At 46.3% G+C, this 26,080-nt stretch overlaps 1 protein-coding gene across 4 annotated transcripts in view; it reads right to left on the reverse strand.

Moving 5' to 3' along the window:
• ILDR2 (immunoglobulin like domain containing receptor 2) overlaps positions 1 to 26,080 on the reverse strand; it is a 62,256-nt gene that overhangs the window by 6,572 nt on the left and 29,604 nt on the right. For 2 of the 4 annotated variants that reach the window (XM_023640472.2, XM_070266634.1), the window contains exons 4-9: positions 19,119 to 19,175; positions 16,242 to 16,388; positions 14,956 to 15,132; positions 6,303 to 6,416; positions 2,275 to 2,491; positions 471 to 1,143 (exon numbers count right to left, since the gene is read on the reverse strand). In XM_023640472.2, the coding sequence (XP_023496240.1) occupies positions 471 to 1,143; positions 2,275 to 2,491; positions 6,303 to 6,416; positions 14,956 to 15,132; positions 16,242 to 16,388; positions 19,119 to 19,175 (1,385 nt within the window). The remainder of the gene's footprint in view (positions 1 to 470; positions 1,144 to 2,274; positions 2,492 to 6,302; positions 6,417 to 14,955; positions 15,133 to 16,241; positions 16,389 to 19,118; positions 19,176 to 26,080) is intronic. The other 2 variants (XM_023640475.2, XM_023640474.2) reach the window with 2 other exon arrangements.

A 26,080-nucleotide genomic window follows, 5' to 3' on the forward strand; every position in this document is an offset into this window, starting at 1 on the left:
ATTTCCTTCACATACACAGGACACAGTACACAGCTCCTACTCAATAAAACGTCAGAGGAGGAAAGGAGCAGCGAGCTGTCCTTCATCGACAGCAGTGGCTCCTACCCTTCTTCGGGACGTGGACGTTTAGGAATTTGATGCAGCTTACAGACCCTCACCCCAAAGGGGGTGGAGAATGGGGAGAAACGCAGCTAGAAGCGTGCACAGAACATTCTGCACACAGCCCTCGGAAGCTCACCTAAGGGCCTGTGGTGGCGGTGACGCCTAGAGGCCCGCATGCCAAACCCTTCTTAACGCTGGTCCTCAAGGATCTAACACTCCACATCTACACACCTGCTACCTCTGCCTCGTCCAACTCTCAGAGCCCCACGCTTGCTTCCTTCCCCTGGTCCCGGACAGACCGAGGTGGGGAAAGAAGCAGCGCAACGTCCGGTTCCCCACCGCGGGGCCCTCCCGCCGGGCGCCCTCACGCTTTTCTTGGCGGCCTCCTTCTTCCTCCTCTTCTCCGAGTTGCTGGCGTAGGGCAGCTCGCGGCCGCGGTAGGACGGGCCGCGGCTCAGCTCGCGCTCGCTGTAGGGCGGCAGCGCGTCGTCGGGCGCGTCCTCCTCGTCGCCGGGCGGCGAGCTGGCCTCGTAGGTGGCCGTGGGCGACCAGGCGTAGTAGGAGGCGCTGCGCGGGCCGAGCCGCGCGCTCAGCCGGGACGGCGTCTCGAGGCTGCCGCCGCGGCTGGCGCCCTCGGGCCGGGCCTGGCGCTCCCGCGCGCCCCCGCGCGGCGGGTGCTCGTGCTTGGGCGCCGTGCCCGGCGTGCGGCTCACCAGGCGCGGCAGGGGCGCGTCGTCGGGCGGCCGCCGGCGCGCGGGGCTGTAGGCCCAGGCGCGCTCCGGGTCGCCGGGCGGCTCGCGGCTGCGGCTCCGCGGCCCGTAGGCCTCCTCCAGCGAGCCGTCCTGGTAGAAGCCTCCCAGCGCCCGCGCCTCCGAGCGCTCGAAGCGGCTCCCGCCCCGGGCCTCGTGGCTGTTGCCGTCGGCCCGGCGGGCCCGCTGGCCGTAGGAGTCGGCGAAGGCCGCCAGCTCGTCCATGGAGACGGCCGGCACGCCGGTGGCGAAGTTCTTCCGCGACAGCATCTCGGATTTGGATCGCTGCTGGCTGCGGGCGGAAGAGACACGGGTCAGTGTGCGGGCGCACGCGAAGGTGCGACCACCCGCCGTGTGCAAGGCGGCGAGCTCGAGCTCGAGGGGGCTGCCAAGCGCCATGGTGTCCTGGGGCCTCGCTCCGAGCCGCACCCGCGCTCCTTGCTGCGGGAATGATCTTGAGCACCTCTCGTGCCTCAGAATCTCAAACAGCGAAGTGCAGGCAATCTCACGAGGTTGTGTTAAGGCTCACAATGGATTTGTTTGGATAAAAGTACTTTGTGGTCTATATGGTGCTGAAACACCTGGGGCCGCCTTCTGATCGTTATTATGACTTCTGGTTGACAGCCACGTCTCACTCCTCACCCCATCAAAGCCAGCATGGGTGATGTGGCTTGCAATAAATATACACGGTTGTGGCCCAAAGAGGCCCTGTAATATTTGGTGATATACAGTGAGGCCTTTTCCTCCCTCAGAGCCGAGGGCCGAGTTACCTCTTGGGGTGGGGACAGAGGGACCCCTGCAGTTGGCTAAGTTTGAGAGAAAGGCAGTGTCTGCTATTCTTCCAGGTAAAGGGCAGGTGAGTGGTGAAGGTGCTTTTCAGTAGGAAGAAGCCACACAAACCCGGACGCACATCTTGGCCTCCTACATTCCTTGGCGGTGTGACCCTGGGGAAGTTCCTTAGCGTCTGTAAGTTTCCGTTTCCTCAACTTAAAATGGGGACGTTAATAGTACCTCCCTTTTAGAGTTATGAGAATCAAATGCAACAGTGTAAAAACATCTCTGGCATTTTACTTTTCACATAACAAATGATCAAAAATGATGGGTGGGAGTTTTCAGAGGTTATAGGATAAAATACACGAGAAGGGCAGGGAGAGTTAACAAGGTTCATTTAAAGGGTCTAGAGTACCCATTTCAAAGGGCCTTGAATGATCACTTCTCCACATGGTATCACCAATGTTCCCTTGCTTATTAATAAATGTAGGAGAGGGGTGGTCAACAGCCGATTGCAAGAGGGATGTGGCACGATATCCTAGAATGGGAGACAGAGATGCTATAGGGGAATAATAGGCTCAAATCGCCCTGCCTTCCAGCTCCTGCCCCCTCACGCCCAGCACCAGAGCGGCCCTTCCACAGCCTTCTTCACCTGTGCCTGAAGCTCTCCCGGTCCTCTTTGTTATACTCCATGGCTGAGGGCCCCCGGCTTGCCCCACTGCTGCCTCCCATGACACCTGACCAGTAGTCAGGATTGCTCTCCAAGTCCCCGGACACAGGGAACTGCTTGCTTCGCATCTGATGGTAAGACTGGCGGAAATGGCTGTCCTCCTCATGCAGGGAGCTGAGTTCTGAGATGGTGTTGTTATCTGCAGGGACAAAACCAGGCATGACAGAGCTGTCTACATGTTAGCTACAACGGGAACTCTGTTAAGGGCTGAGACCAAAGGCTCTGGGAAACTCCCACCCGAGGACCTCAGTCCTGTCTAGGTGGGTTGCAGACCTGAAGTCGTGGTATTTGCATTCTTAGCTCAGCAGGAACTGGCTCTACCTGGAGCCCACTTGCCTACAGAGAGGGAGGCTTCCTACGTGCTCTGTTATTGTTCTACCTAAGGCAGGCTTCCCAGAACCTGAGCTCTCGGCAGCTGGTCTCCTCCTAGTACATCATCATCCTTGTTTAAGTGTTTTTTCTCTTCTAGTATAATTGTCTAATGAGCTATGATGATCTCATGCATGTTGAGCCAAAAGGGGCAAAAAGAGAGAAGCCACAGGTCACTGTATCTTCTTGACTGTTGGTGGAGTCCCAAGATGGGGCCTTCAGAGCCAGTTCCACCCCATGTTTTAGAGGCACCCCATATCAGCCCCCTTTAGCTGTGCCCCTCTCCACAGAGGAGGAGTCCACAAGGCCAAACGGACTTCGCACCTAGCATCCATCCGTTCCCTTTCTGGGTGCTCATCCAGGAGCCTGGACTATCCTCCACAAATGGGACCAAGTGCATTTCCAGGGCCTGTATAGACCTCTTCCCCTGCCCGGAGTATTCCAGGTGTATGTGGCCATGGGCAGCCAGGACAGCTGTTTGGAGGTGTGGGAAGAAAGGGGGTGGACTGCACTTACAGCCTGTGGGCCTCCACCTGTACTCCTGCCCCAGCCCAAAACTGTAGGGGGGGGCTGGTCACAGCTTTCTTATTTCCTAAGGGGGCCTAAGTAGCTCTCTGCAAAAGCCCTTGTCAACAAGGGCCAGAATCACAATCTGGAAAGAAAAAAAAAAAAATCCCACTATTTATTTATAGAACTTCAAAATGGATTGAATTTCATTTTACTTAAAAAGCAAATCTAGTGAATCTATTTGTAATGTAACTGAATCCATTTGTTTTTTAAAATCCTTTGGTTAGAACTTCAAAATATTATCAAAATCAACATTCACAAGTTGTGAGGCCTGGCTGTTGAGTGAAAAGTAAGCCAAGAGAGGAGGTGGAAGCACAAATGCGGGGCTCAGGTTCCCCTCTGCTGCTTCTCCTCCCCATCCACAACTGTGCTTGGAGGAGCAGAGGATTTTTGCTGATTCCCACCCACAAAGGGGAGGAGGGCCTTCCCTCACAGCATAAACACAGCCTCCTCGTCCTGTTTCGCCAGGACACAGGGCTGACCAGCAATATCATTCAGTTTGATCATGCGATTATTTGGTTTTGAAGTATAATCTAATTTTTAAACCTGTTCTTCATCCTAAGGAAAATGGACTAGTTAGTACCTATTTTAAAGGAAAATAACTTAGATACTATTGATTAATAAAATCTAGACCCTTCCTTCTCTCATGATCCCAGTGGATTCCAATCTCCTGGGAATTATACAGAACTTTAAAATGCACCAGGTATGACTATTGAAAAATAACATTGTTGGCTCAGAACTTTCCTTAAACTTCAGGGACTAATGGACATTTTTCATTTCTCCAGATAGTGGGGGCTATCTCTGTTTCACCGTTCATATGATGGATGGTCCAGGTTCTATGCTGCTATAAAATTTCCGCCCCATTGAACATGAATCCACCACTTCACAGACACCTAATAAGGTAACTCCAGAACAAGAAAGGAAAACATTTTCTGTAAAGGGCCAGATAGTAAATATTTTAGGCTTTGCAAGCCAAATTGTCACAATTATTCAATTTTGCCATTGTAGTGTGCAAGGAGTCATAGATAATACATAAGTGAATTGGCATGGCTGTGTTCCAATAAGATTTACTTACACAAACAGGAGGTGGACCATATATGCCCTGGGAGCTATAATTTGCCGATCCTGCACTGGGATTCACGACTAAAAACATCCCAAGAGCAACCCCCTACTTACAAGGGGCAAGGCAAATGAGGATCATATTGGCTGGGAAATTCAAGAGCCTGACCCTGAAACTCCCAGTTCTCAGAGAATCTGCTCCTCCCTTGCCACAGTCTGAAACCATGCGATCCACTTGATGATGAGAGCTTCAAGACTGTTCCACTTTCATGATCCACCCCAGGGTTTGCTTTGCTCTTCAAGAATAGAACCTCTCAAAGTAAAGTGAACTATATTCCTACTTCATCTCTATGCCATTTTTGTAATGTCAACCTGCAGGTTCCAGGAGAGCCAGGATCCAGTTCTGGCACTGGCACTGAGTACTGGCACTCATTACTTTCCCTCCCGGCCTCCCTTTCCTCCTCTGTAAAATGAGAGAGGTGGATTCAACAACTTAGTCTCTTCCAGCTCCAACATCCTAAAGTCCTGTAAGCCAGAAGACTGCGGTCTCTCCTGCAGCCATGGAACCATCCAGTTTGCTCACAGGTTTCTTGTGTAAAGAGCACAGGATGGGAATCAGAAGAGCCAGGTTCTGGTCCTGATTGTGTCACTTCAACCCTCTGGGCTTCTGTTTCCTCAACCGTACACTGCAAAGGCTGACCTAGGCCACCTCTAAGGTCCCCCTGGACTCTAAGATCCCATTACCTTAGGACTAGCCAGCCCCTGGAGGCCATTTTAACCCAGGTAGACAGGAGACATCGCCTAAAGCACGATTCATCCTTAGTTTTAACCTCAGTTTTTAACTTTTTCTCAGAGCTGTGAGATCCACAGATTCCCTCCACAGGCTCCTTCTCCTTGGTCTCTGACTCTCTGTCTCTGTCCCCTCATGGGAATCCATGACAACACTGTTACAACCAGCTTGTCAAGTGCAGTGACATCTGCATTCCTGACATTCCAATCTGGAGATGGTCTTTTTATAGTCACTGCGGTGGGAGGATGCAGCAATGGATGCAACTCAGACAGGATGAATTTAGAATTGCAAACTGGGAGGAATATGTTGTCCTTAATCTGAATAAAGCTCCTCTAGTCTGGGACTGTTTCCCCAACAATTCCATCAAGTCTCTCGTTGGTTCCAAGGCGAGGAGGGTTCAAAGAGAGAAACAGGTGACCTCACTACCATGCCTGCCAGCACCCTCCGATAATTAGCCTGTCCATGTCAGACCTGCCCTGCGCTGCCTCTCACGTAGGCGGTAATTTGGACTCCACCCCAAAGAATCAGCTGTGTCAGCTGCAAAGTCTCCAAGGGCTTTGGGTGAGTTAAGGGTTGGGGCCTTGCCACCTACAGATTCAATAATTAAAAAGTTCTTTTTACAAGAGGGGCCGCTTCTTTGCTTGCCCCTCAATCTCTGCTGCTGGGCATCTCAGAGGAATGTAGGTCTCTTTTACGAGATTCATTTGGCAGACTTGTGCTTTCACCTTCACGCAGTCTCCATGCAGCAAGTCAGCAACTGGACTGTTGCTCAACGCTAGGTCCTTTCACTTTGGAAAAAACTGATACTCAAGCTTCCACATCTTAAGTCATTATTTTGAATACATTTTAAAGGGAGTAGCAAGGAAAGACTTTTAATAAAACACTTCCAACCTCAGGATTGCACAGCGCCAGCAATACTGCCTGCCCCACGGGGAGACACAATATAAACCAGGATGGCACATGATTGCCCTATTCTTCACACCAGAAACCCTTTGTTCTCCCCTCTAAGTACTAGAAGCTACTTTCTTTAGGATGGTGTCACCAGTATCCCTGCTAGCTCTGACCCTGAAAGCTCTGGGCTGCCTAAGTTTGGTGACTCCCGAATCCCCATTAGCTATGGACTCCTGCACGGTGCACACATTACATAAAACTAACAGATGCTCACATCTGCCTCTCATCCTTCGGGCTGGATCAAACTGAGCCAGCTCCTTCTCGACATAGTACAGGACCTTCATGGAGTCTCTCTCTTTGTCAGCTTGGATCCGGTAACCTTTGCGAACTGTTGAGAAAAGGACGAGATGGTGAGCTAAAAAAATCAGGAGGAGGCGGCCTCCGTTTATTTTACCAAGTAGAAAACATGGTTCCCACTTACAACAACTCTTTTTGAAATCATCCAGAAATAGCAATCTATGTTTATACATATGGAACCATATCCAAGATCCCCTTTATCAGATGGTGCAATTAGGATAGAGGACCGGCAGGTCAACAACAAAATGCTACTACAGTATATTTTTAGTCATTTGTTAACCTCTGCTTCCTATCTCCTGACCTTCTCTAGCTCCACTTAAACCTCATCTTCTCAAAGCTTCGGGAGTATACTCATACTAAAAAAAGACCACTCTACAGTCTAAGGATCACACTTTCCCTTGGTGGGAGCACATATAACTTTAAAACAGATACTCACATACCAGGGACCTTGACAAAGGTGGCCTGAAAGCCTCTAGTTGCCTGGGAGACGGTGCAGAAATTCCATAACTGGGTGGTGCATAAGAGCTAATATTAGATTATAGGCTATAAATGCATTAGTACAAAATAAGATGCAAAATACATGGATTACTAATTATGGTTCCATTTTATTTCTTTAGCATTTTCCTTTTAGGAAAGGGAATATCATATTTTAGACATGATGAGTTCAGCCTGCTGCTCTGTGGCTACAAGCAGGTGTTATTTCCAGGGCTTAATAAAAAGCAAAAGCATGAGAGATAATACCATCTCCTATGTTCCCATCACTCACACTGTCAGGGGTAAAGGCTGTTTAAGCCCCATATCACTCAAGTATCATTCTAGTCCGATACCAGCCCCAAGCAAGATCAGACACAGGCAGGTCTAATCTTCAGAGTTATGAGAAAGAGAAAAAAAAGGAAGAGAAAAGGGAATGAATGGGATGGAGACAGAACAATAATGGTAATAGGCAACACTTACTGGGCACTGAAAATGTGCTAGGTACTGCGCTAAATGCTTTCTGTGGACGTCTGTTCCTCACAACCACCTAAGGAATTAGCCACATGTTACGGTTGAGAAAACTGTGGCTCAGAGAGGTTTCCTAACTTGCTCAGGAATGAGTGGCAGTGCCGGGACTGGATCTTTGTCGTCTGATTCAAGCCTAACTGTACTGGGCATCTTCCCTCTCGGGAGTCTAGAAGCAGAGGTAGTGCAGAGAGAGAGAGGAGGAAGACAGGAAAGAAGAGCCCAGAGGAGGAAATGCTCCTCGGTGTGCCATGGTGGTGCCATCTGAGCATGGTCCTATCTTCTGGCCCATCAGGACTGTACAATGGGATGGAAGCAGGTGACCCAACGCCAACATTCTCTCTTCCCAAAGCTGGGTGGATCCCATAAAGAACCCATACGACTGCCTGAGCTTCTGCTCTCTGGTCATGTTACCCTGGCTGTGGACAAAGCCCCCCCCACCAGCATGTACATGGAAGACTAAGATAGAACATTCCACAGCACTCTAATCACAGCCCTGGCACCGGAGACTGAGAGGACGCCCACCCCCGTTCACAGGTGCACTGGTTTTCTATATGAGAACATGCTGGGCAGTCCACGGTCACCTCACATTGTGGAGTTCCTTAAAAAATTAGTCAATCTCAGTACACACTTTTCAGTAGCACCTTCTCCTGGAGGTCAGATCCCTAATCCTTATGCAGAAGGAATTATTAGCAGCAATGATTTTATTTATCAAGCGACACTCTTCCATCTCTGCAGAGGCCTTCAGAGTAGTACAGACAGTTCAATTAAAACGCAATTCTCCCACGGAACTGCTCTGTCTGTTCTGAGGCAGTTATGTCTGATGGATGAAGCCCGGGGCTGGGAAGGGAGACGGGCACTTGCAGGCAGGCCGCTGGGTCACTGAGAGACTCAAATAAATGGTGACCCCTCTAGGGCTCAGTTTTCATGTCTATACAATGCAACTAATACTTCCCAACCTTTAAATAACCTCAGAAAGAGAAGACAAATACATAAACAATAAAAAAGAAAAGACCAAAAAGAGAAGATAACAAAGACCCAATCAGTGGAGCACTTTGAGTTCTTTGTAATTATTAGGGGCAGCTCAAATGTCACTTCACCCAAAGGGCTTTCTTTGATTCTTGTAGCCAAAAACGTTTTCTCTCTTCTCTCTCTCTCACTCCTAACTTACAGATCATTTACTTTGAACTTTCACTATGACCCTTAATATATTCTAGTTTGTTTCAAGTTATTTGTAGAAATGTCTAATCTTCCCAAAGATTCTTGAGGAAAAAGAACTCTTACCATTCTGGATTACTGTAAAGCCAAAGACGGTGCTTTACATGCAGTAGGCACTTAATAAATGTTTGAGCTGAATTGGTGCCAGCCTGGGGATGGGGGTGGGGTTAATGATTTCTTTACTAAGAGTATTTTCAGTCGAGTTTCCCTCCCTAGACTGTAAGCTTGCTGAGGGCAAGAATCAGTTCGCTCTGTTTACCTCTGCATCGCCAGCACCTAGCAGAGAGCCTGGCACATTGTGGACACTCCAAATACGTGTTTGTATGAATGAATGAATGAATGAATAGAAATCGGGAATCGAAACTATATCACAAGGTATACAAAGTAAGGCAGAAGAGGCCATGTGGTTGGTTGGTTGGAGAATTTTGACCAGGAAGGGGAAGGCCTGAATGACGGTTTGAGGGAGCAGCAACATTTAGGTAAGTTATTGTTATTGACAATTATTTCTTAAGTAAGGAAAAGTAGCTTTCCTTATCCTATAAAAAAGGCTTTAGGGAAAGGGCCGACAGCACCTGCAGCTATGTCTTCATCTAGGTGTTCTTACCGTGTGAAGCACTGTGGTGGTGAACATTCAGTAATACTGAGATAAGGGGGAGGGGCTGTTGCTATATGAACAAGGTACCAGCTGTCCCCTGGCGGTGAGAGGTGGCCGCCACCCTGAGGAACAGCTGGAAACCTCTCCCTTAATTGCAACCTGGACTGGAGCTTAGATTGTTTTCTCTGTCTTTGTAACAAATCACATTCCTCATTATACGACAGATTTGATTTTGAATGCACAGGTTATCAGGTCCCCGAAAAGTTACAGTAACTGTTTACAGCCTCAGATGGAGATGGAGTTCCTCCTTTCAGTACTAGCATTAGAAAGACCCGCTGTACTAGAGACTTTCGGCCTTGACGTCTTGGTCACGCCAGCTCATGACTTCAGAAATCTAAATCCAATTTGTGAAAAAGGACAGAGGCAAAACATTGATATTTAGAGTATAGAGGCATCGTCCATTTTGTTTCAGTAGCTAAAAAGCTAGGCAATTCTCCCTTTAAAACGTGTTGAGGGGGGTCAGCCTCATGGCATAGTGGTTCAGTTTGCATTCTCTGCTTCAAAGGCCGAGGGTTTGCAGGTTCGGATCTTGGGCACAGACCTAGCACTGCTCGTCTAGACACGCTGTGGCAGCATCCCACATAAAGTAGAGGAAGACTGGCACAGATGTTAGCTCAGCGATAATCTTCCTCAAGCAAAAAGAGGAAGACTGGCAATAGATGTTAGCTCAGGGCCAGTCTTCCTCACACACATAAAAAAAGGTGTGTGGTTTTTTGGGGTTTTTTTTTTTCCAGGAAGATTAGCCCTGAGCTAACATCTGCTGCCAATCCTCCCCTTTTTGGTGAGGAAGACTGGTCCTGAGCCAACATCCGTGCCCATCTTCCTCCACATTATATGTGGGACACCTACCACAGCATGGCTTGCCGGGATCCGAACCGGCGAATCCCAGGCCACCGAAGTGGAATGTGTGCACTTAACCGCTGTGCCACCAGGCCAGCCCCTGTTGGGTTTTTTTAAATCAAAAACTCTAAGTTTGATTGTGTAGCACACTGTAACTAATTCTCTCCACCTGGTGGAATCTGGTCCTGTGTCACGAGCACATAAAACTCAAGAAAACCTTTCTTGATCTCTCCAAGCAGATGAGACTGCCCTTCTCTGAGGCTGCATCGGAGAAGAGTTTTATATCCATCTTTGTGTTTTTTACTTATTTTACTTCTATGCACAAGCTCCCAGCAGCCACTCTGCTAGACTGTAAATTCCTTGAGGGAAAATTTGTAGGCATTCATTAAATTTTTCTTGACTTGAAAACAAACAGAATGATGTCAGGTTGATTTCTATCTGTAATTTGTCTGAAGATCAGAGAACTCTCTGATGTCTGGTGATACTTTAATAAGAAGTGTCCTAGACGATTGGTCAAAGGCCAGCATCTTTTGGAAAATGACTTTTTTCCCCGGTGATGTTTCAGTCCAGGGTCGCTGGATGATTTGTTCCTCTTTTCAAGCTCACTGTGGTCCCAGTCCTTTGGTTGGGGTGGCTCTTCACACTTCAGCACCTCTAATTCGTCAGCCTTGCCCACTTTGGCTTCACTGGAGAGGGAATATTGGGATGTTCATTTTGATGCCAAACGGTAATTTCAAAAAATCTTATTGTTAAAGGATTTGAGCTGATGCTTTTGACTCAAGTAAGGCTCAACTATTTTTCAGCTGATTTTCCCTTTACAGCCAAATCTAACTTATAAAACTTGTAAAAGAAATCTCTAAGGCAGATATCCATGGATAAGGCCTTGTTCTTCCTGTCCTAGCCTAATGAGCTAAGAGAGGCTGTTTATGGATGATGGAACAGCTGCCAGATTCCACCCCCAGGGTGACAGCAGCTCAGTTGTGGGAGAAGTGATGCTTAAAATTTGCATAGTCTCTGTATACATACAGTAGGCATATATATAGACACACATCCTTATTAGTTTTGAAAATGACATTTCAAAACTCTACTTGCCTACTCAATTCTTTTGCAAGAAGGATGAGTGGAGGCCAGGTAGATGTGAAAATAAACTGGATTAAAGCAAGGGAAGAGTTGATATGGAAGCCCAGGTAGGAGATAATTGCGTTAATCAAGATGGGAAATGATGGCGGCGAGGACTAGGATAGTTACAGTACGAACGGAGGAAAGTAAACCGATTCAAGGTTATTTTGAGGTACAGTCTGAAGGACTTGGTGACCAATTGGATGAGGGAAGCGAGGGAAAGGAAGAGATGAGGATGAAGGCCCTACTTCTGGTTTGGGCTTGTAGGTGGACAGTGGTGCCACCCACTGAAATAAGAAATACAGGAGTTGGTTTAAAGTCAAGAAACAGAAGATTAATTCAATTTCCTAGAGGTAGAGTTTGAAATGCATGCAAGACATTTCAGGTGGAGATGTCCAGAAGGCAGCTGGATATATGAGACTGAGAAGCAGAAGAGAGGCTGGAGACAAAGACTGAGAGTCATCAGCATACAGACGATGACTGAAGCCGTGGGAGCAGATAAGATTTCCCAGGGAGAGGACCTCAGACAAAAGAGGAACACCAACATCTGGGGGCTGTGCAGAGGAAGAACAGCCAGCACACAGCAAAACTGGTAGGAAAAATTACAAAGTACAATTTTGAGGAAGGCAAAAAATATGAGTGGGTCAGGTGGCAGATGCTTTTGAGAGGTCAAGAGAGGTAAGGACTGTGAAGTATCCATGAGACTTAGCAATAAGGCGATCTTGGCAAGAGCTGGGTTTTGCAGTGGTGAACGCAATGGCAGGACGGAAGTTAGCTGAAGAGTCAGTGAGAGCAGGGGAAATGGAAACATTAAATATTCAAAACTCTTTCAAGGAGTTTGGCTGTGAAGAGGAGAAAAGGGATAGGGAGATAACATCAGAGGACTACAGGGTTTTTGCAAATTGTATATTAATGGAAGAGATTTGAGCATGTCTTAAATGCTGATAGGAAGGAGTGACTGAGGAAGGAAAGGCTGGCGATGTGAAGTGGGAATGGGGCAGGGTGCAGATATTCAATAAGGAGAGAACCTGAAGTGGGGCAGCACAGGAGAGACAGTCTTCCACTCTAACAGAGGTCTCTCACGGCCGCCATGAAGAAGGAGAGGAGGGGTCAGGGTGCCTCTCCTCTCTCCCCCAGGCAGCAACCAACTGGCTATACTGCACGCGGCTCATCCAAGATGCCTTTTCAACTACACAGAGTGTTCAAAAGACTATTGTATACAAAGGCAATCTGAGAAACTGCTGTTGCTAGATGATTACCCTAAAATCAAAGTAGCATATAAATATAAAATAGGCTAAATTTACATCTTTATCAATCAGCATTTCTTAACATTTCTAACATTCTTTAAAGAATAATCTACATGGAATGTTGGCTTAAGCTGCCTTTCTTAAAGGAGAAAGAGCCAAATGCAATTAGTAATTCTGGCCACGGGACCATAAGCACAGAAATGTGCCTGGTGGGGATCATGAAGAATTCTGTCCTGACTCAGCGAGCCAGTTAATGATAACATGGGCCAGACTAGCTGCGGCCGACATTGGTTGTGCATCTTCCCCTTTGTCCTTGCTAACAGAACCCTGATGTTGTTAATTTCCAAGGTGCACAGGTGTTTTGGCCTAAGAGATGAATCTTGACTAGGGCAAGCCAATCTGTTTTAGCTATGGGCATGGGACACAATTTTTGCCAATAAAATTGCAAAGAGAAGTCTGCTGGAAGGGGGAGGCTTCCAGAAAAGTTTTCCTCACTCTTGCAAAAAGCAGCACAAGGAAGAGCACATCTTCTTCTGTCTCTGAATGCATTTAACACCCAGAACTACGGCAGTCATCACGGGATCGTGAGGGGAGCCAGCTGAGGAGGACAGAGGATGTGCTCAGGAGGACAAAACGAAAGATGGAAAGAACCAGGCCCTTCAGTTCACTGATGCCACCTCAGCTGTTCAACCAACTCCAGAACCCCTTACCTTGGGATTTCTTGCTGTGTGAGATAATAAATTTTCCTATTTTTCAAGCCACTTCTAATTGCAGTTGGTTACTATGGCAGGATTGGGGCCAAAATGATTGAACTGCAACAAGCAGGAAGTGGAAAAGCTGAAAACAGGAGAGAGAAAGTATGTGCCATTCTCTGAATAAGAATCATTTTATTATGAGAATCCATTAAATAAAAAGTAAGAGGAAAAGGGCTCTGGTGGGAAGGAAGGAGAAAGAAAGGGGAGGCTGCAAATCAAGTTGAGACAAGTTCCATTAATGTCCCTCTGCCCACTCCATCCTTCGGGGAAATGGACTCTATTGTCTTTCTCTCTCTAATTCCCTGTGTGTCCTTGAGCATTAACTTTTACTTCTCAGCCTGTGACTCATTCCTGGTCTCAGACGTCAGAATTCTACTAATAGTTCCAGGGAGAGAAAAAACACAAAGACCAGTTACTCACTGAGGATCTCCAATCTGTCCACACTCTGGTGTTGATGGCTCATTAAGTGGGATAGATACCCTTCCTGCTGCCCACTGAAGGCAGTCCAGATGCCTCCAGGGCAGAAATGTCTGTTTGACCAACCCTAGTGCCTCTCCACATCTAGGGATTTAAAAATCACCTCCTAAATCTACTACATACACAATTCTAACCTGTACTGCTCTGTAATCCTGTTCAGATGCCTCCAGGAAAGCTACATTTTAATGCCCTCTACCCCTCCATCCCTGTCAATAACCACAAATTCATCAGGCTCTAGGTGGGGCTAATCTCCATCCAAATAAGGTCTCCTTGCCAATTATTTCATTTCTGCCTGTGATATGCTCCACTAGACAACCTGGAGTCATCTCGAAGCCTCCTTTTCCTTCATGCCGCTTCCTCTTTCAAAGCATCTCTCAGATTTACACCCTCATTTCAACTCCCATTGTCTCCATCATAATCCACATGTTCACATGTCCCACCTGAACCACTTCAATCACATCTCAGCTCGAGGTCTCTGACTCCACTCTGTCCCACTTACCACTCGCCTTGTCAGCGTGTCACCTGTCCACTCAGGAATCTGCCTGCAGCAGCCCTCACCTGCTATGGCACTTCTGGAGGGGTTTCAAGGCCCTCCCTAATCTGGCTCCACAATATCCTTCCACTTTCTTGCAGCCAGACAGACAAATTGGACGCCATCAAACATACTTTGTCCTACCAGCTCTGGGCTTCCCATGCTTGCCTTCCTGTGGGAGTGTTAGCACCCCCCTCTCTGCAATCCTTCTCATTCCTCCACCTCAATCTCACCTCTTCCCTGGAGACTCTGTAACCACTCCAGCTCTTTGTCCTTTGAACTCCCCGCACCATACTCTGTAGCATCCAACTGTCCTAATAAAGGTCTATTCTCTCTCCCTGTCTGGGCCATACTGTTTGTTGGACAAACCAGGTCCTACACTTCTTGGTGTTCCTCACAGTGCCTGTTATAGTCCTGAGCATTAGGGAGGGGTGAGATAATATTTATTAACTGAAGGATCAACATTCAAGGGGTACTTTGCCTCTTTTTCTTATCATTTTAGTTATTGAGGAGCCTGGAAAGAAAGCAAGGGGCAGCTATGTCCAGCAGCCCTTGGAAAGCCAGGCATGCACCAGAAGATATCTGATAGAGCTGGAAGGATCCCATATCTGGAATGGAGATAATCATTTTCCAAAGAAGCATCACTGAGCTGATGGTGCTTCTCCGCAAGGAACCAGATTGGAAGCCGGAGAGGAGCACGGGGCAGGACGGTCTGGAACTACATTTACCACTGTGGCTTCCTCCAGTGGAGTCACTTGGTGCCAGGGGAGGTGGATGCGGCTTGTCCATCAGCATGCCAGATGAGGGGGTTCCTCCCAAGGGGACAGAGGGGATGGAGTAAGGGCCGGGGACACCGGAGACAGAGGGAGGGTACCCGGCCTTTGCTGCTTTCCCTGCTTCATACACTGTGGAGGGAGATGAAGAGCAAGAGAGATTATATTGTCCCACCCTCCACAACCCTCACACCAAAATCCTTGAGGATGTGCTTAAGGGAGCTCCTGGATGTGTGCCTGTGTGTGCGTGTATGTGTGTTTCTCCTAAGCCTGAACTGATTCATCAGAACCACCCTCCCCCACTCCCCTGGACTCCTCCAGCTCTGCCAAAAGGCAGCGACATAAGGAATTACAGTGTTTAGTACCTGGCAACTGAGTAATTAAGCGGTGCTGGGAGCTGTCACAGCAGCCTCCTCAGTGACAGCAACAGCCCGCTCTTCACCGCACTGTCTGTAGGCTGCCTCAGCCCCTCTGGAGGAGGCCTCGCAGCAGGGCTGCCCAGGGCTGCTGCCAGGACGGCCCTGAACCTCTTCCAGACAGGCAAAGCCAGCCATGGGCTTGCACACGGTCCTGCTCTGTGATCTCAAAAGCAGGCAAACAACCCGACTCCTCCTGGAAACTGCTTTACTCTGAAGGATACTCAAGATACACATTGTGTCTCTCTCCTTCAAGATGTGTTTGGTCGATGGCAGGGGTGCCAGACTTAATGCCAACGTGGGTTTGGCCAGTAAGGTAAAAGTGTAAATCCCCAAATGAGAACTTTTACATGGTGGACCATTTTGTCATGGGAGTAAATAAAAGTCATCTGTGGCTGGACGGTACCCAAAGGCTACAGTTTGCACACTCTGCTTGTAAAAAGAGGAGTTCTCTGCCTGTGAGAGCCATGACCAGAGAAGGTTTCCTCTAGTTTGAATGCCCAAGGAGAGGGTAAAAGCCTCACCCCACAACCTCACCATCCTGAACCTGCCCTTCCATTCGTCAATGGTGTCAACGAAAATTCCAAATGCAGGGGTGAGACGTGTGGATAAAAAGCATGGAGCGGTGCGTGTGGGTGAGAAGGCAAAGAAGAATGGTCATCTCTGCAAGCCAGGGGCTCCCAGCAGAGGAGAGAATCGAGAACGACCAACTTTTTTGGGTGGAAGGAAAGGAGGTGGAGAGGGACTCAGGGCACACAGCTGTCCGATGGAAAGGTGACACATCTTTTTATCACTGTATGTCTCCCCAGTGGTCACTTTACTCACAGGCCTGAGGGCAGCAGCAGGAATCTGGGCAACATGGGCAGCGGATGTAGCAACAGCAGCTGTGAGGGCAGCACTGGCACCAGCAGATCCCCACCAGGACGAAGAAGAGGAAGATTCCCAGGATCACCAGGCCAACAAACACCCACTCTGGAAGGATGCACAGAGAAACCCATACTCGAGGCGGGCCCCCCCCCCCCCCCACCGTCAGGACAGGCCCACTCTCACTGGTGTCTCCCTGTGAGAGGAGTGAGTGGAGGGACCTGGGGAAGAAAGCATCTTGTAACAGGACACAGAGCCCTCGGACTCAGGAGGAACTCAGAGAGAGAGAAGGGGAAACCCTCCTACACTGGGCCACGGAGAGGAGGGAAGGTTACCTGGGTCCTACTGAGCACACATAATGACCAGCACAAAGCGGTGGGGAGCTTCAGGGCCCTCTCCCGGGCAAAGGGTTTACCATATTGATTGTAGTGTCAGAACAAGTATGGGACAAGAGCAGAAAGACTCTTGGCTGGGGATAGGGGCAGTCTTGCTTGCTGAGCTATGAAGCGGTGGGTTCGGAGAATACATATCTTTTGACATATCTTTTGTAGTCACGTTATTCTTATCTATAAAAGCGTAAGTCCTGTGAAAAAGTCCTCTATGTCTCCGTGGTCTAAATTGGAACCTACTTAGGTGGTTCAAGTCCCTTCCGCGTTCATCTGCTCTCCCCGCTGATCGCCCCTGAGACACCCTTTCCTGGACCCAGCATCAGGGCTGCGATCAGAACCCTTTGCTTATGCCTGTACAACAACCCATGGCTGGAGAAAACTAGAGACATAGGCTCAGAGAGGAAACACTCCCCATCCCTCCAGGATGGTTTGGTTTGGTCACACTCGGGCTGACCATGCTAGATAGCCAGGACGCCAGGACCGTGATGACTGGCAAGATGGACACGTGTGTATCTGGCTATGTTTGTTAACTTCCAGTATTTTCACAGCTCTGCCAAATTCTACTTCATTTGCCCATCCAAAAGATGAAGAGAAAAGAAAAATTCCATTTGGCTTAGATAAAAATGACTGTGGCCCTTGAGTGACGTGTCTTTTACGACTTGGCTACAGGACCCAACTTCCCACAGGAGGACTGGGACAGACTGGAGTGAGCCGTGATTTCCTTTAAAAGCCAAGCATTGAAGTGATTCATTTTTATTGAAATCCGTCTACCCCCAGATCCCTTTACAATGAACTTTAAGTACACATTGTTTTCCCTGAGTTTTGGTTATTAAATATTCCTTCCATTAAACAGACATTCAGTTAGAGCTTGAGAATATGCCATTTTTGTTATATAAAGGATTTTGTGAAAATGGTGAAATTATTTGACCTTTGTTTAGAACGGAATTTCCTCAGAGGGAAATTTCCCGAATGTCCCTCCTCACTCATCCATCTGAAATACTTTCAAATTAACCAGATCAGCCTCTCTTTAGTGAGGAAGTGAGGCCTTGTGCCTGGCTGGAATGGTCTGGAAAGCATTCTTACTGAGGACAATAGACAACCGAGGGCGTTGGTCTGGGCCTTAACAATAACATAATAACAAAATGTAGCCTGAGGTAGATGCGAGCTGGGCAGATTACAGGAGCTGGGGGCTTCGTGGCTACAACTTGGGTCAGGCAGTCAAGGGTAAAAGACAGGCAGGTTATCTTGGAGAAACAAAGAATGTTGTCCATGAAAGGATTCTTGTAGTCAAAAGGGAGGAAAATTTAGGCATCCAGGACCAGATATGAAAAACAGTAACTCTTTCTTGGGACTGGGGGATATGACATCTAGTTTGTAGGAATGCAGCATAACATTGTTTTTTGTGTGTGATGAACAAATGTGCACAGATTGACAGAACTCTGGATAACAGAAATCTATTTGTGTCCTTGGGATTAACATCTGTAAGAACAGTGTCTATAGCTGGGTTAGCCAGCTAACAGGAAAGTACCTGGAGAATTCATGGAACAACAATCAGCGAAGCTCAACTATGAAGACTGGATGTTTCCTAAAACTGGAATCAAGTTAAAACCAATGGCCAGGGATATTTTGTATTGCTCTTTTGCTCTCAACTATTAAGGAGCTCCTAACCCTTTGGCAGAAACCCTCCAAAGCAAGACTGGATCATACCCTTTCCTACTCCCTGCGTTGGGATGTGTCCTCTCCGATAGTTCATTCTTGTTTCTCTCTGAGCCTCCTTCCATTATGGACTGTAGGGCTGCATCAAACTGATGTTGGCTGGTCTAGGCTAGTGTGTTCAACTGAAGCTACATAAAAGACAGAGGTGTGCATTTGGGGAAGGTGTCCTTGACATATGGTCCAAGGACTCCAGGGACTTAGGGGGCCCAAGAAGCCCCCAAAATTGTATAGAAAGCAATGTAGGTCTGTAAATGTGTACTTTTTGAGGGAGGAGGGGTGCATAGCTTTTATAAGGTTTGAAGAATGTTTTGAGAAAGTTATAAAAGGCAATTCAGAATAACATGGTTATAAACTAATGAATGGGTAGACATATAACTTAGGGAATACGGAATGCAGATAAATAATGACTCTCTTAAGGATACTTATAGCTATCTGGTGCAGCTGAGATACTGAGATGGGCTTGGAGATTGTCACAGAGTCTGCACGGCTGACGCTGAAGGACTGGGTCCCCATCTCAGCCTATTTTTAGTTATCATTATTCTCTTAGGGCCTAATAACAGCAGAAATACAATTTAAAGGCTTTTGCAATGGGTTTAGTTCATCCTGGAAAAGACCACAGACATATACAGACAAATGTGCAAATAAATTAAAGGAGCAATTAGCGACTAATGCAGAAGCAAGACAGATGGAGTGACAGCAAATTAAGCAAATAAAGGGTTAAACGACTGAATACCTGGCATAATCTCCACAGCAAAACTGGGCAAGAGATCAGCAAGCAGCCCTGTCCTGCCTAGAAGAGGTGGAAGGAAAAGAAGAAGGAAAGAGGTTACTCCAAAGGAAAATAACAGCCTGAAGCCCGGCTACAGTTGGCACCATCCCTACACGGGGCCATTGACCCATGCTGTTTGTGGTAGGAAAGGCTCAACACCGAGGCTGGGCTCAGTCAAGAGAATGAGCTTCTCTGTCAATCTTTGGCAGCCATCTCAGTGAACTCTGCACCTAAACCAGGTGGAAGCAGAAACAGAACTTCCTCTCCAACTATTTATAGGAAAGGATATCTCAGCTCCAAACATGAAAAACTCTGCTAGAGCAGACTGACACACACCATCTCCATTCATTTATACATCCTTCTCCACACATTTTATTGGAAAGTCAAACCCGTCTGTATCCAAACGTTAAACCTACATTTTCATACATCCATACACAGTCCTATGTCCATATGAAAACAAAAGTACATATTTGGTTTTAACTCAGAATTATCTCACTACATGATTCTATTTATAGCCTAAAGATATTTCAATGATTAAAATTTTCAAAGGCAAGGAAAGATAAAGCTAGATGAGTTACATGCTCTTCTACACTCCTTCTGTCTTCAGAAACACTCTGTACATATGTATATGGTCTGGCTCTTCCATATGGCACCACAGCTGGCACTGTACGGACCCAAGTGCCTTCTGTGTGATATGGCATAGAAGCTTAAGGGCTCGTGTCAGAACAGTTACCCCAGAGGGCTCTGGAAGGCAAAGAGCTGTGCAGGAAACAAGACACTGGAAGATGTCAGGGGGGAGGTTAGTCCTTTTAGAAACTAGCCTGATTTATAGAAAGAAGTGCTGAACACTTTCACCATGTTCTCCTATCAAGGTAAATGTACAGGCCCTGATACGACTTCTGCCCCTGTCCCAGCTAGCTCTTGCACTGAACCCTTGCTAATAAACAAGGTGCACTAGGAAATGACTAGCAAACTGTTCTCCTTTCAGACTTGTGATGGCAGAAGGTCACTGTGGTGCCTAAGCATGCCACTGAACTTACTTCATTCATGTGCATGCCCTATGCCTCTAGGACAGTTCTCTCCAATAGAGACACAATGTGAATGACAGGTAACTGTAGCTTTTCTAGTAACCACATTAAAAGAGTAAAAGAAATAAAATGAAATTAATATTTTTTCTCATACTGATGTAGCCAAAATGTTAACATTTCGAAGGCTCAGTAGCCACATGTCGCTCTTGGACAGCACAGCTCTGGGGTCTGTTTCATGTATATGGACTTGGCTCGTTTAGAAAACAGCTTTTCCTGTTGAAGTTTGTTGAGGTGCATTAGAGAAAAAGTTACCCATGTGTGTGGTTTATATTTGGAGTCTAAAGGTCATGGTTGGTCAGTGGTCCTCTCCTCTGTCAAACCACCCCAGAGAAAAGGAGCTCTGACAAAGGTCAAGAAGAAGGAGTTCCTCCAGGACATGTGGGGAGGATGCTATAGCAAGGGCAAGGTGTTAGGGACTCAGTAAAAGAGATCTTTGCTCACTTTACGTTTTCTCAGCTCACCTAAACTATACAAAACCAATGTAGTAAAATGTGTCCTGGGCATGTGTCCTCCATGGGTAATGGTCCCACATTTGAAAAGTTAATGGGGACCAGAGTGCATTAAGGGAAAGGAAGCATGTAGCGGGTGACTTAGGCTAGCTCTGTTTTAGGTTTTGGCAAGAAGGCTTTCCTTCTTTCTTTCTTCTGTCTTGTGTGGCTTACATGATAAGAATGGTCTGCTGCTCGCAGGGTCTCTTGGAAGGACAAGTGGGAGCCAAGTGGGGCACTGGAAAAAGGCATCCTGAAGGAGACTTCTCAGGCTACCTTTGGCTTAAGCCTTCACGAAAGGCTAAGGCCTTAGCCTCTATAGGCTCTAGCCTCGGGGGCTCACACATGGACTGGTCCAGTTCCCTAGGGTGGGAGATCAGACAGGGATTTGGGAGCAAAGTCTGAGCAAGTGATTATGAGCATGCATTGGACTCATCTGGAGTGTTCTCTGTACAAATATCTCTTGGAAATTCAACAAGGCAACAGACAGCTGGTCAAGGATTTGGGAATTTGGGATCTTGGACATCTCTTAAAGACATAATTAATATTAATTGCTAGCCAATAGCCAATGATAAAGAAGTCAGTACACAGTGTTTTGAACATGCCAGTTGTTAGATACTTACTTAATGGTGTTTTTTTTTTTTTTTAATCTGGACAATTAGCACTTCTAAGTATATCCCTTATGGTATCTAGTAAAACGAGATGCTTTTCTTGAATTTACTATTTTTCAATCCTATCAGTGTTTTAAAATCTCTAGATGTGCTATAGCCCAAGTCATTAATTACATTCATAATAGAAATGTTATTGATGATAAGCTACCAATTTGTATACTCTCACAGGAAATTACTATGTGGTAATTATTAATTATAAAAAATCCATACACTCAAGGAGGATATGACACTCATGTGTATTCTATAGAGCATGTCACATTGGAGAAAGCAGTGGCTGGGGGTCAGGATACTAAGGGCAGCTTTGCCATTAGTTTACTTGGTGACTGCTACAGGCAAATTGCCTCGTCTTTCTAGGTCTCAATTTTCTCATTAGTCAAATGAAGTGGTTGAATGAAGTGGTCTATAAATAGGGAGACCATATATCTTGGTTTGTCTGGGACAGTCCTGCTTTATGCCTGTTGTCCTGGTGTAATTATTAATAGCATCCCTTTTTACTTTCAAAGTGTCCCAGTTTGGACAATTAATTTTATGGTCACCCTATCTATAACATTTTTAGTTCTCATAGCTGATACTCAGTGATGTGAGTTGCAAACTGAGTTCTTTGTTTTTAGGGACCAGCAGGTAATGCAATATATGCAGCTGGCCAAACGTAATACATCAGGGGGCTCTGGGGGTGTGGCCAACGGCAGGTTATGGGTCTATAGGGGCGGCTGCTACTCACCCCAAGCCAACTGCTGCCCTACAGGGAATGTGTGTTCAGGGTTGCAGCTCTTCTGATTTTTCAAGATTAGCCAGACTCCAGATTTTTACATAAAATATCCTGATTTTCTAATGTTGGCAACTGATTCACAGATTTTTAAAAAACACTGGAAAGCCATACAAAATGTGTTTTGGGGCTGTATGGAGTCCAGAGATCACACGCTTGCAACCACTGAGGGGTAGATACAGATATAGTTATGAGCAGGTGAAACACAAAAGCTGGATTTCCCCGCAGGCTGTTTAGGTTATCTTGATGGTTCTGGCATTGCTTCTGCAGAATATTAGTTAATATAAGCTCTAGGCATCTATGAGCAAATTAAAATCTGAAAGAAACAGTATTACACACCAAATTGTTAGCTCTTCTTATTTCTAGGGAGCTGGAATGGGCCTCATGGAAGAACAATGAAAGGGCTTTCATTTTTCAGATTTTTTTTTTTTATGTTTGTAATTGAAAAAATTAAAATAAGGATAGAGTGGTATCAAAAATATGGACAGGAAATTCACAAAGCTTGTCACTCCAACAGAAAGACATACATCAAGCTTCTCATTCTTCCTGAAGCACCAGCCAGTAGCTCAGGCTTCAGAAGAAGGTGAAGCCCTCCCACAACGCAGGATGTGGTGACAGACTCTTGCAGTAAGGTGGCTGAAACTGACTGTCTTCAGAATTCAGAACACTGCAGGAGTTTTGGGGTAGCAGACAATACCACTGTACCATGTCAACAGTAGAGAGAGTACAAAGCTCTGTGGCTTTTGCACCACGACTTATATTTTATTGGTGCTAAAGGCATTTTAAAAAGTGGATTTATGCTGGAATCCTAATATTTCTGAAAATCATTTTGCTTCCAGCTTCCTGCCTAACAATTCCCTAAAAATGCTGTTGCCAGCTAGAAATGCTCCATCTTTTTTTCCTATTCTATTTTGTCACATCCACCACAGGTCTGATCTTAGAGAGTCTAAACAAGGGCAGTAAAGACATTCCAGATTTCAGCAGCACTTTACCCACACTTGTGAATCACTGTCATTCTTCCAGGATTCAGTTTAAGAGTGGCAATTACAAGTCACTTTAATGAAAGAAAAAGATGGAAAACAGCCCCTGCAAATAGAAGGCCACATTTACTCTTTTCAAACCACAGCTCAAACTATCAGTAGAAAATACCATTTTCATGTAAGCACTCAAACAGTTTTCCCCAAACCTTGCAGAATCTGTTACTTTTAAGAAATTTCCACATGAATAGACCAAACGAATCAAGCATGCTAATAGTTTGTACATGCACATACAGTGCCAATTTCATACCATACCCTCACCACTTCACAGCCAAAAGCATTCACATACTTCGGGTTGAATGATCAGGCAGAAACATGCACTGTGAATAAAACAACTTACAGATCTTACCTTACCCAATTGCAGCTGTTTTCTGCCACTGACACCTTGAAGTTATCCCCAGGTGAACTCTGTGCATGTTCTTGAGAGCCAGCTCACTTCTGGAATGGCTCCAGGCCACTCATTCACCATTCACTCATTCATTCAATCAACAAAGAAATGTGTACTGTGCCAGGTGGAGACACAGAGAGAAACGAGACAGTCTAGCCTACGCAGCCTGTCCACCATTGTGAGTACAAGAACTCAGTTTTAGGTGTCTGCTTCCGTGTCACAAGACTGACAAAGGTCAAAGGACTGTCTTCCTGGGAAAGCCAAGGTTTTCAGCAGCCTCTCTGCATTTTTGACATCAGGTTCCACCTAGGCCTGAGGCCTTTCCCCAGAGACACAGCCCTTGCCTGGTTTCCCATTTCTCTTCCACTCACCGATTACCTTTGCACACTTCACAGCAGACCTCGTCTTAGTGACATTTCCACAAGGTTCTGATACTCTTTTCTTGGTGGGCCAGGCCCCTCAAGGCAGGATTTACTTACCTTCTTTACTTAGATAACCAGCTAATCCACTTCTCTGTCTCCTGCTTTGTTCAAATCCTTGCCACACACAGTCTAGGAGACTGAACCGTTCTCCCAGAGCCCTGTAAGCGTGCTGCTCCTCCTCCACGCTCCCCAGGGCCACCGCACACCCCTTCGTTAGAGCACGTCTCTCAGCTGCAACGACTCCCTTCCATGTGCCTCCACCAGCAGGACGGGGACCCCTCCAGGGCAGGGACTCTGCTCTATGCTTGGCACCCCCAGCAGCTCACCATGAGGAGGCACCTCACCCCTCAGGATCTTGAAGTGTTTCCAGTAGCAAATCCCCATTGTTGGGGGTATGCTGGGCTTCTGGCCGGTCTTCTGACTCCCTGCTCATGACAGTGCTTTTTATCCACCCCAGATGGAAATAGGCTCTTAATAAGAATACAAAGGAACCATTCATTCATTCAGCACTATTCTACGTACTGGAGAATGTTTAGCACCCCTGGACTCAGGGCTTAATGCCAGAAGCATCCTCTAGTCATTGGAATATCCCAAATGCCATCTTACCATCTAGGGGGATTACAGCACCACCCCACCTCACACCCCACGAGTTACACACTACCTCGCTACGGCATTTTTAAGGCAGTCATTACAGAGAGATACAATATGCACACAAATTTTAGCCAAAAAAGTGTTTTTGTCTCTACTCTTAAAATTTAAATCCAAGCTCTGATTATTAGTCCAGGCCTTTACAGCGCAATGGGAGGCACAGAAGTTCTGGATTTAGGGTAAACTTGTTTTCGGATCCTAGATCTGCTGCTCAATTACTTGATGACACAGATAGGTTATTTAATGCATTGGAATTTATGAAAAGGAGGGAAAACAATACTGCCTCCGTTCTTATGATGTCACCACTGCTGGCAGCACAGTTGCCTCAGTCATTTCTTCGAACTTATTAACCTGGAGCCGTCCTTGGGTTTGCCAATATGCTATACAAAGGAACCTTTGTTCAGGACGATCTAGAATGCTTTTCTTCCCCAGCTCCTTGCCGTCCCCTTCTTCTCCCTTCTGTTTAATGCACATCTGGGCTTCATCCTACTTCCAAGCTTTCCTAAGATGCCCTAGATCCATTTTTCAGGGATATACTATTTCCACTCCCTGTTTTCTCAGCACCTAACCCTTCAAAATGCTTCTCTCCTAAGTCTCTGAGGAGAGCAGATGCCTTTCCCTGGCTCTCTTAAGTGTAAAGTTGTTTCTATGGCTATTTGGAATCCCAAATAGATTGGAAATTTCCCAAGGGCACACACATCCCTGTTCTTATTCCATATTCCCATGGCAACCATGCACTCAATAAATATAGTTTATGATTATCCATCACAAATGTGGATATAGCCTCCCTTTCTTTTATATATATTTATGAACTATGTATTTAAGCATTTCATGTATGTATTTTTTTCTTTTCATGTCTTTTACATTTTAGTTCACTTTAAATTATAGTGAATAATTCGACAGTGAATTCTCTCCATAAAATGACAAGTATTAGACCATCTGCAACGTACTGTTAATAAAGCTTCAGGCTTTTGGGCAGTGATTATAAGCTCGGCCTAAGGCACTGACTTCTTCTATTCACAGAGAATTCTAGAATCAGATTTTATAGTTAGAAGGGACCTCAGAGTTCATCTAATCCATAACCCACTCCACGTTTTCAGGCTCCTGAGGCTCAGAGAGGTTTAGAATTTTACCCAAAGTCACACAGCCGAATAATAATCAAACCAGGAGAACCTGGGTCTACTCACCCCTATTCCAGTATTTTTTCCTAATATCTCACGCCCACCCTCAAGCTTTGCTTATCCTTAATTTAGAAATGTGCAGCAAGTGCTTTCTAGTCTCCCAGTATTTGCAGTGAGCAATGCTGAAATGTGTGTTTCTAACATTATTGCTCTACTTACATTAATTAAAGTATAATTTTTGGATGAAGGTTGTTGAGATGGTTAAAAATTTCAGCACCTTTTAAAGTTGCGACCAGA

Source organism: Equus caballus, chromosome 5 (genome assembly GCF_041296265.1).
Source record: "Equus caballus isolate H_3958 breed thoroughbred chromosome 5, TB-T2T, whole genome shotgun sequence".
Classification (NCBI taxonomy): Eukaryota; Metazoa; Chordata; class Mammalia; order Perissodactyla; family Equidae; genus Equus; species Equus caballus.